We start from the raw sequence: 10,063 nt of genomic DNA on the forward strand, positions 1-10,063 counted from the left end.
AAGTGCATGTTAATTTTTTTTTAAAAGACTTTTTTTTTGTTAATTAAAGAATTATATTTTTTTAGGTTAACGTCAAAGAAAGTCCAATGTGGAAAGAACCTATATACACACTTTCGTATATATATGCGAAGGGTTGTGGTTGCCAAACTCAAAGCACGCATCGGGTCTTATCTCTTTCTAACACACACAGACAAACTCACATAGAGAGAAAGAGAGAGAGAGAGAGAGAAAGAGCGAGAGAGAAGGAGAGATGGGTGAAGATATGGGAGGAGTGAGAGTAGTTGGAAAATATTCACCGGTTATAGTAATGGTGATATCAAATGTAGCGATGGGTTCGGTGAATGCACTTGTGAAGAAAGCTCTTGATGTTGGCGTGAACCATATGGTCATTGGTGCTTATCGAATGGCTATTTCAGCTTTCGTTTTGGCTCCGTTAGCCTATATCTTGGAAAGGTTTGATATTTTGATGAAATAACAAAGTTACTAATATTAATATGTATATTTAGCTAAATATCATTGTATATTTATGGTTAATAGGAAAACAAGACCGAAGATGACCTTTAGGCTAATGGTTGATCATTTCATCAGCGGCCTGCTCGGGTTTGTCCTCGCAAAACTAATTGCAAATTATTATATTGTTTTGTTCATTTCCATTTTCTTGTATGTTAACGTATTCTTACAAGTTTCAAGGTCCATATAATAAATAATCAAAAGTTCAAAATTATTATTATTTTAATATATTTTTGGGGTTTAAATTGGCAGGGCGAGTTTGATGCAATTTTTCTTTTTGCTTGGTCTGTCGTACACGTCCGCAACTGTTTCGTGTGCTTTGGTAAGCATGTTGCCTGCAATCACCTTCGCTTTGGCCCTTATTTTCAGGTAAAGATGGAACCATCTAACGTCATTTTTTCATTCAATGATAACAATTCATCATTCAATAATAATAATAATAATTGTTATACCCTGTATTAAGGCGCCAACGAAAGTAATATCAATATTTTGGTTAATTCTTCTTATGCAATATGATTAAATTTCCATTAACATTACCTAAAGTATACGTATAACTTCATCCAACTGAGCCCCTTTTTTATACCTTTTCCTGACAAAAGGTCTTTTTTATTGAATACGTTGAATTTTCATAAACTTTGATAAAACTAATAGTTAATTCGTTAAATCAAACATAATATATTATCTATCATTTGAGCTTTGAAATTTAATTGTTTTATATACTTTTTTGTTATCTATATATGTCTTCATGTATATTATTAGATATTATATATGTCAATCTAAGCTTATATTTATTTTATTTTTTTATCTTACAATATGATTTTAAAATAAATTATTTTAAACTTACTCTTTTTTTTTTTTTTTTTTTTTAGGATTGAAAAACTAAAGGTTTTAAAGACCAAAGCAGGAATGTTGAAGGTGATTGGAACTCTAATATGTATTAGCGGAGCTCTGTTCTTAACGTTTTACAAAGGCCCTCAAATATCAAATTCTCACTCTCACCGAGAGGCTCCACACACAAAGAACAACGCTCAAGAAGACAAAACCAATAATTGGCTTCTTGGATGTCTTTACTTAACCATAGGAACCGTCTTGCTATCTTTATGGATGCTATTTCAAGGAAATTTAAGCATTAAGTACCCTTGCAAATACTCAAGCACTTGTCTCATGTCAATATTCGCGGCGTTTCAATGTGCTCTCTTGAGCCTTTATAAGAAGAGAGACGCTAATGATTGGATCATCGATGATAGATTCGTGATCATGGTCATTATATACGCTGTAAGTATCATATCTTCATAAATCTAAAAATATATTTAAAAGTTAAATTTATGAGCTTATTATGCAAGAACTTTAAAAATTTGGGAGAAACAGGGGTTATCTATTACGGTATTTTAGACTAACCACCTACTAAATTGATGCTATCATATGTTTCTCTAATATATTTTTTTTGGCGCCATTGCCATTAATCATTTAATTGCTTTTTTGATAATTAATCATTTAGTTGTCTTCAGATCTCTCAATAGCCACAAATTTTTTACAAATACACTTCTTGGATAATATAATACACGACACTTACAATATATATATCATACACGTATTGTAGGGAGTGGTCGGACAAGCAATGTCGACGGTAGCAACAACATGGGGAATAAAGAAATTGGGAGCTGTTTTTGCATCGGCATTTTTCCCAATTATTCTCATTTCGGCCACTCTGTTTGATTTCCTGATTTTACACACTCCTTTATACATCGGAAGGTACATTCTTCGATCATCTCTATCAATTTTTATATAGTTTTATATCGTAAATGTGTACACATAACAATAGTTACAATTTTTTTAACTTTTGTAATACAGTGTGATTGGATCACTAGTGACAATAACGGGTCTCTACATGTTCTTGTGGGGTAAGAACAAAGAAACGGAACCATCGACAACACTGCCTTCCCGGATGGATGACGAAGCTAAAAATATCAATAATGAAAACGAGTCTAAGTCGCCCGTTTAATATAATGATATCGTTGTTATTGTACTTTACAAATAAGTGCTACTATATTTCTACTTAATATTGAAGGAGAGACTGTGAGATAAAATATCCTTATTCGAAGTTCGGAACCCGAAACATCGACGTAGAGAGTTGTAAAATAGTTTTAATAATGATATAACGATGGTTATGAATTTTTAACCATAATCTTGTAGTATGTAATAAAACATCTCTATTTACTTAACGCTCTTTGGGTTATTAAGTTATTATCATCGTATATGCATTTGGAATTCAAAAGCAGGCACATCTTGTTTAAATTTTACTTTTTGTAATCGAGTCATTAAAAAAATGAAGCGTAGAATAGGCCCATGAGAAGCCCATGAGTCATATTAAAAATGGAAAAAGGCTAAATTGGAGGCCCATAGAAATAGTATAGATGTAAGAAGCCCATATATATATATAACGGTCCATATAAGGTGCATTGTGTTTACATAACCGACACGTATCGGTAAGAACAGCAACGCAGCTGGCGCCGTACCCACTTGCCGATACCAAGTAACCGGGAAGAAACCGTTGACACGTAAGCAAAGAAGTCACTTTTTGAGAATTAAACCCAAGGTGAGAAGGGGTGTTTCTGGCTCATAGAGAAGCAACTTGATAGCTACCAAAAAGTGCAGTTAGTCAGCCACTACATTCTCACCACGTGTCGAACTCCGATGACTTCTGTTTTTCCCCATTATACCCTTGGTGGTGTTTCAGCCTCAAAATATTAAAAAACATGTTAAAATACAAAAATTAGGGGAAAAATTGTTGTGGCTGAGATTGCTTCTGGCTTCTTCTTCTTCTTCTTCCAAGTAGTCTTCTTCAGCCTAAAACAGTCTTCCTACTTCCTTCTTCCTTCTTCTTCACTTTATCTTCTTCTTCTGTCTCTCTCTCTTTCTACGTTTTCATTGTTTTTTAGGGTTTCTTTTAATTTTGTTTCTCGATTTGAACTGTTTCCGGGAACGATGATCTAGTTTGTATACTTGACTCCTCCATGGCTATTCTCAAGGGTATAGCTTTTTTAAACATTATTATTATCAGTTTTTTAGGGTTCCTCTTTTACATATTAAGATAATAAGAAGATCTCCTCTGTAATTAAAGTTGAACATATAATGATAAATACAAATCTAGTGATTAAATACTGATATGAAGATTTGTGATGCTTGTAAAGGTTTTGGCTGCCATGGATTCGTTTCGGTGAGGCTTCTCATAACAAATTGAGTTTGCAAAAGATTTCTCTTTTTTGAAATTTCTAAATCTATCTTTCAGTTTGTGTGGATAAAAAAAAAAATACTTTCCTCTTTTTTTTGTAGTTGCTCTAGATTCTAAAGAGGTTATTATCACAACGGCTTTGCTGCAATTTGGAAACTTTCATGTTTTTGGAGATCAAAGATGGTTTCTTTGTTATACTTTACTTGTTAGAGAGGATTTGAAGCAGCTAATTGCTGCAAAGATCCTGTTATGGATACTACTAATACATCTGGTGGAGAAGAATTATTAACTAAGGTCCTTCATTCATTTTATGCTTGAGATTGGTGTTTTTTGTCTGTTTGAGAATTGAGATTTTGGATTCTTGTTTGTGTGAAGAAGATTTGGTTTTTGATTGTTTAGGCGAGAAAGCCATATACAATAACAAAGCAGCGAGAACGATGGACAGAGGATGAACATGAGAGGTTTTTAGAAGCCTTGAGGCTTTATGGAAGGGCTTGGCAACGAATTGAAGGTCGGGAACCAAATTAGCTTTTTTGTATGCTTAGTTTTGATGTGAGAGACTTTGTTTAGGAGTTTTGTTTTCAGATTGTTTTATCTCCTCTTGATTTGGAGATTCTTCTCTTCTCTTTCTCTTTTCCTTTCCCTTTTGATTTTGATTGCAGAACATATTGGGACAAAGACTGCTGTTCAGATCAGAAGTCATGCACAAAAGTTCTTCACTAAGGTTAGAGCTGATGATCTCTTCAAAACCGTTTAATAAACATGTTCATTAACTTGTGTTCAATTAAAGTGAAGGCACTAATGGTTTGTATTGGGTAAATATAACTTCTCCGGTCTCTATATCGATGTTTAGAGGTTCCCTATCACCGTCTGTGTTCTGTCTGAAAAAAAGATGATTGAAGGTTCATTTTTTTCTTAGTCATTGCTTCAAGTAGATATTTGGTTTGTGTTGCTAAGTAGAGTTTGTTGGTTCTGAGGATTGCAGCAGGCTCTATAGAAACATTTGGTTTTACATTGTCATTTGCTCTTTAACTGATCGAGTTCACGAATTGTCCAAGTGGAAAACATCTGTTAGATTAAAGAGAACTTTTTATTCTTTGATACTATAAGATAAGGTCCAAAGTAACATAACTGGCATTGCATTTGCATGAGACAATTGACCCATATTCACTTAAGTCTATGAAATAATGGGATTGCATGGATTCTTTTATATAGCCAACCAAACCTCCTTGCCATATAGGACAGGACATGAAGTAACTCTATCATCTCTACCCCGAAACATTCGTGTCAGTATAAGACTTTTTTTCCAACCTCGTGCTATGGTCAATTACATGAGTCTCATGATTTTTACATCTGAGCTGCATTTTCCCATCTCCGGTTTGGGGAAATCTCACAGTTTTTGGTTCTCTTTCAGTTAGAGAAAGAGGCTGAAACTAAAGGTATTCCTGTCTGTCAAGCTCTGGACATAGAAATTCCACCTCCTCGTCCTAAACGAAAACCCAACACTCCTTATCCTCGCAAACCTGGGAATAACGTTACATCTTCCTCACAAGTATCATCAGCAAAAGATGCAAAACTTGTTTCGTCTGCCTCTTCGTCACAGTGTAATAATCACGCCTTCTTGGATTTGGAAAAAATGCCGTTTCCAGAGGTTTGTTCCTAATCATTCTCATCATCTTTCTATCATTTTGTTGTCTCTTTCTTGTGATAATCGTCTTTATGTTTTTTTTTCTAATTAGAAAACATCAACTGAAAAAGAAAATCAAGATGATAGTTGCTCGGGGGTTTCAACCATGAACAAGTATCCCTTACCAAAGAAAGTAACTCCAAGAAAGGTATAAAATTGTACTCTAAAATTCTGATGAATGCTGTATTTAGAGTTCTATTGCATGACAAAAGAAAAATAACTTGTTGCATTCTGATTTTGAGCAGGGAAATGCCGATATTGAAACAAGTAAGAACTCAACCGTGGACAATGCGGTTCAAGATGTTCCTAAGAAGAATAAAGACAAAGATGGTAACGATGGTACTGTTCACAGCCTGCAAAACTACCCTTGGCATTTCCACGCAGATATTGTAAACGGGAATATCGCAAAATGTCCTCAAAATCATCCCTCAGGTATGGTATCTCAAGACTTCATGTTTCATCCTATGAGAGAAGAAATTCACGGGCACGGAAATCGTCAGGCTACTACTACAGCATCTGCTTCTACTACTACAACTTGTCATCAAGCGTTTCCAGCTTGTCATTCACAGGATGATTACCGTTCCTTTCTCCAGATGTCATCTAGTTTCTCCAATCTTATTATGTCAAATCTCCTACAGAACTCTGCAGCTCATGCTGCTGCTACATTTGCTGCTTCCGTTTGGCCTTATGCGAGTGCCGGGAATTCTGGAGATTCATCAACCCCAGTGAGCTCTTCTCCTCCAAGTATAGCTGCCATTGCTGCTGCTACAGTAGCTGCTGCAACTGCTTGGTGGGCTTCTCATGGACTGCTTCCTGTATGTGCTCCAGCTCCAGTTGCATGTGTTCCATTACCAACCGATGCAGTTCCAACTCCAGCGATGACTGAGATGGATACCGTTGAAAATGCTCAACCACTGCTTGAGAAACAAAACACAGCTGTGCAAGATCAAAACTTGGCTTCGAAATCTCCAGCTTCATCATCTGATGATTCAGAGGAGACCGGAGTAACCAAGCTAAATGCTGTCTCAAATACAAATGGTGATAAGATGGAGGAAGTTATTGTAACTGCTGCTGTGCATGATTCAAACGGTACCAAGAAGAAAAATCTGGTGGATCGCTCATCGTGTGGCTCAAACACACCTTCGGGGAGTGATGTGGAAACAGATGCATTAGATAAAATGGAGAAAGATAACGAGGATGTGAAGGAGACAGATGAAAATCAACCAGATGTAAATGAGTTAAATAACCGTAAGATTAAATTGAGAGAAAACAACAACAACAACCAAGCTACTGATTCGTGGAAGGAAGTCTCCGAAGAGGTAAAATGAGAAACCCAATGATTGATGGCATATTGCAGATTTTTGTTTTGCGAAGTAACACTATGCATCCACAAAAATCTTTTCAGGGTCGTATAGCGTTTCAGGCTCTCTTTGCAAGAGAAAGATTACCTCAAAGCTTTTCACCTCCTCTATTGGCAGAGAATGTGAATGGGAAACAAAGTGACACGTCAATGCCATTGGCTCCTCCTAATTTCAAAGTTCAAGGTTCTTGTGATGCAGACCAAGAAAGAGTAGTAATGATCGGTGTTGGACCTGGCAAGAGTCTAAAAACGAGACAAACAGGATTTAAGCCGTACAAGAGATGTTCAATGGAACTGACAGAGAGCCAAGTTGGGAACACAAACAATCAAAGTGATGAAAAAGTCTGCAAAAGGCTTCGATTGGAAGGAGAAGCTTCGACATGACAGACTTTGAGGTAAAAAAAAACAACCACATATTTACCAATATCTCTAGTGTTAGTAATTGCTTCTTCAATCTATATGAAAGAAAGAGACTGTTATTTCTTCTTCATCTTTAGATCCATGAGAACATTTCTTTGGTCAAGTCAGGTTCTGTACCATATCACCACCCCATGTATTATTATCTCTTGTCTCTGTTTGTTGTGTATGCTACTTCTAGTCTATATGTCTGCTGCTACTACTACTGTTAATTAACCATTCAAGCAATGGATTCATGTCTTTTTTTCTCTTAATTGTGGATATTGATGATGGTATCATAAATAGTTAGGAATGATAAAAAGATGGATTGTACAAAAGTTTCAACTTTGAATGTTTTTGTCTTTTGTGTTACTTTTTGTCCATAATGATTCTCTCTGTTGTTTGATTTAAACTTGAAGGCGCTCATTGCCCAAACGCCAAAAGGCCTAAAGATGCTCGGGTGGGCTTAAGATTTTATTCACTCTACTCGGCCTACATACAACATTCCCCCTGTTACAAGCTTAACTAACAAGCGCTAAGGATATTAATCTATAACATAATGCACTGCAATCTCTTCATTTATCTTACTGATGAATGAATAAAATGTATGTATATATTTATTTTCGGAATTAAGATGCAATAAAGTATCCTATTTTTTGTAGAATTATTACCGAAAACGCTATGAAGGATATTTTCTTCTATTTTTTTATATATTCGTTTACACTTTTTATAATATAATTAACGGTGAAAATGTTATAAACAAATCGCAAAAATTAATTGAAAATCTTTCTCAAAGGAAAAAAGAAAATATTTGTCAATTATTTAATGAGTGATACGAGTTGTATAGAAGTTTTGATCCGTAAATATATATCGGAGGTCACTCTCTCAATATATACACCTTACCTAAAACGCTTAATTACAAAATATTACAATAGAATAGACCAACGCTCGTCACTCCTTTCTTTCCTCTCCCAAAGTGTTTCTTCATCCTTGCGATTCCAAAAACATATCGGCTGTTCCGATCCAAAGGTACGTTTTTTCCTCCTAAAGATCGTCAAAGTTGGATGCTTTTCGATGTTTAATCTACTGGGTATTGCTTCAAATCTCAATCATCCATCGACTTTAAAAAAAAAAGTAGAACAGATTTGGCGTAGATCTTTTAGTTATCGATACGTTAATATCAATAGAAACGTATATCTTAATTTTGGTATTATCGATCTTAAATAATCTGCTCTAAAGATTGTTTTTCTCTTGTGGGGTCTGATTCTGCAATAAATTTTGGTATTTTTGATTCGATTGATGATACTCTCTCTTTCTCTCTCTCTCTGCCCCCAATTTTGAGTTTTTGATTCATAACGTTTTGAAAACAGATGAGTGAAGAAGGGAACGAAGACCAGAAGCAGCAGCGACCTGCTCCTCGTCTTAACGAGAGGATTCTCTCTTCCTTGTCTAGACGTTCTGTAGCTGCACATCCATGGCATGATCTTGAGATTGGTATACAAAATCATATCTTATTCAGTTTTTTTTTTGCATGCTTTTTGTGTTTTGTATTTTGGGATTAATTCATAATTCATATGTAGGACCTGGAGCTCCACAGATTTTCAACGTGGTAAGTTTCTTTCTTCTACTGTTTTGAGAATCTTGTTATGAGAATGAGATGGGTTCTTGAATCGTTTTGTCATTGGATGATGATGCTGATTAGGTTGTGGAGATCACAAAAGGAAGCAAGGTCAAATATGAACTTGACAAAAAGACAGGACTCATCAAGGTTTGGTTATATATCAAGATCAATCATTATTGTCTTATGTATCAATGATGGTTTTCTTACCGCAAAGTCAATAACATCTTTGCATTATCTCTCATTCAGGTTGATCGTATTCTGTACTCATCAGTTGTGTACCCTCACAACTACGGTTTTGTTCCTCGCACATTGTGTGAAGACAATGACCCAATTGATGTATTAGTCATCATGCAGGTATTAACTCTTTTCCTTTCTTTCTTATAGTCTGCACCAAACATTTATATTTCAATAAACAAATTTATTATCTTTGTGTAGGAACCTGTCCTTCCCGGTTGTTTCCTGCGTGCCAGAGCCATTGGATTAATGCCTATGATTGATCAGGTAAGCACTAAGTTGGCTCTGTTTTTTTCTCTCTTACTCCAGTCTCAGTTTAAATGATTCTTGTTTTTTATCTCGGTAATTTTAGGGTGAAAAAGATGACAAGATCATTGCTGTTTGTGTTGATGATCCTGAGTATAAACATTACACTGACATCAAAGAACTTCCTCCTCACCGTCTCTCCGAAATCCGTCGTTTCTTTGAAGACTGTATCCTTCTTTATTGTTCCTCTTTATTTTTACTCAAGAAGTATTTAGTTTTTTCCCTTTAACTTATAATCTCTTACAGACAAGAAAAACGAGAACAAGGAAGTTGCAGTGAATGATTTTCTCCCATCTGGGGATGCTATTGGAGCTATCCAGTACTCAATGTAAGTCTCTCTTTCTCCATCAAGAGCCAAACTTTCTTACATCTTTCTTACTCAATGTAACATTAAAGCAATTCTGGATTTGACTTTTCCATTACAGGGACCTCTATGCTGAATACATTCTCCATACTCTGAGGCGTTGAAGCTTTCCTGTGAACAATCCTGCCAACATCTTTGTTTCTGTTGCTTTTCATTGATAATAAGAAGCATATGATCCTAATTGATACCTTTCTCTGCATTTTTCTATTAGACTCGGACCATATCATTTGTCCTTGTAAACTCATACTATTGTTATAAAGAGATCTTGACATTTGAAAATTTGGCTCTGTTTTGGTTTAACCTGTTAGAAGAATTCTATACCCAATTAAATGGAATAGCAGATCAATTGATTT

The 10,063-nt window shown here is 35.4% G+C and overlaps 3 protein-coding genes across 3 annotated transcripts; all 3 read left to right on the plus strand.

Annotated features, from left to right (window-relative positions):
- The first annotated feature begins 88 nt into the window (after positions 1-88).
- UMAMIT28 (nodulin MtN21 /EamA-like transporter family protein) lies at positions 89-2,733 on the plus strand. The gene is made up of 6 exons (XM_010476391.3): positions 89-453; positions 538-600; positions 763-879; positions 1,380-1,785; positions 2,111-2,262; positions 2,362-2,733. Exons 1-6 carry the CDS (start codon positions 251-253, stop codon positions 2,510-2,512), a joined length of 1,092 nt encoding a protein of 363 aa, XP_010474693.1. The 5' UTR covers positions 89-250; the 3' UTR covers positions 2,513-2,733.
- Positions 2,734-3,129: 396 nt separating this feature from the next.
- Positions 3,130-7,886, plus strand: LOC104754250 (protein LHY). Its single transcript, XM_010476389.2, has 10 exons — positions 3,130-3,540; positions 3,702-3,727; positions 3,844-4,036; positions 4,142-4,253; positions 4,405-4,466; positions 5,157-5,393; positions 5,482-5,577; positions 5,675-6,748; positions 6,835-7,184; positions 7,605-7,886. The coding sequence occupies exons 3-9, from the start codon at positions 3,992-3,994 to the stop codon at positions 7,171-7,173; spliced, it is 1,965 nt and encodes a 654-aa protein (XP_010474691.1). The 5' UTR covers positions 3,130-3,540; positions 3,702-3,727; positions 3,844-3,991; the 3' UTR covers positions 7,174-7,184; positions 7,605-7,886.
- Positions 7,827-9,989, plus strand: LOC104754249 (soluble inorganic pyrophosphatase 1). Its single transcript, XM_010476387.3, has 9 exons — positions 7,827-8,214; positions 8,556-8,679; positions 8,766-8,794; positions 8,888-8,953; positions 9,053-9,160; positions 9,242-9,307; positions 9,393-9,513; positions 9,593-9,674; positions 9,772-9,989. The coding sequence occupies exons 1-9, from the start codon at positions 8,011-8,013 to the stop codon at positions 9,812-9,814; spliced, it is 843 nt and encodes a 280-aa protein (XP_010474689.1). The 5' UTR covers positions 7,827-8,010; the 3' UTR covers positions 9,815-9,989.
- The last annotated feature ends 74 nt before the right edge of the window (positions 9,990-10,063 follow it).

Source organism: Camelina sativa, chromosome 17, assembly GCF_030686135.1.
Source record: "Camelina sativa cultivar CO46 ecotype springtype chromosome 17, ASM3068613v1".
Taxonomy (NCBI): domain Eukaryota; kingdom Viridiplantae; phylum Streptophyta; class Magnoliopsida; order Brassicales; family Brassicaceae; genus Camelina; species Camelina sativa.

Coding starts and splice junctions, on each gene's coding strand:
- UMAMIT28 (XM_010476391.3), top strand. CDS start 251: ATGGGTGAAGATATGGGAGGAGTGAGAGTAGTTGGAAAATATTCACCG. Junction 1,786..2,110: donor TCATGGTCATTATATACGCT/GTAAGTATCATA, acceptor CACGTATTGTAG/GGAGTGGTCGGACAAGCAAT. Junction 2,263..2,361: donor ACTCCTTTATACATCGGAAG/GTACATTCTTCG, acceptor TTTGTAATACAG/TGTGATTGGATCACTAGTGA.
- LOC104754250 (XM_010476389.2), top strand. CDS start 3,992: ATGGATACTACTAATACATCTGGTGGAGAAGAATTATTAACTAAG. Junction 4,254..4,404: donor GGCTTGGCAACGAATTGAAG/GTCGGGAACCAA, acceptor TTTTGATTGCAG/AACATATTGGGACAAAGACT. Junction 5,394..5,481: donor AAAAAATGCCGTTTCCAGAG/GTTTGTTCCTAA, acceptor TTTTCTAATTAG/AAAACATCAACTGAAAAAGA.
- LOC104754249 (XM_010476387.3), top strand. CDS start 8,011: ATGAGTGATACGAGTTGTATAGAAGTTTTGATCCGTAAATATATATCG. Junction 8,795..8,887: donor CTCCACAGATTTTCAACGTG/GTAAGTTTCTTT, acceptor GATGCTGATTAG/GTTGTGGAGATCACAAAAGG. Junction 9,514..9,592: donor CCGTCGTTTCTTTGAAGACT/GTATCCTTCTTT, acceptor AATCTCTTACAG/ACAAGAAAAACGAGAACAAG.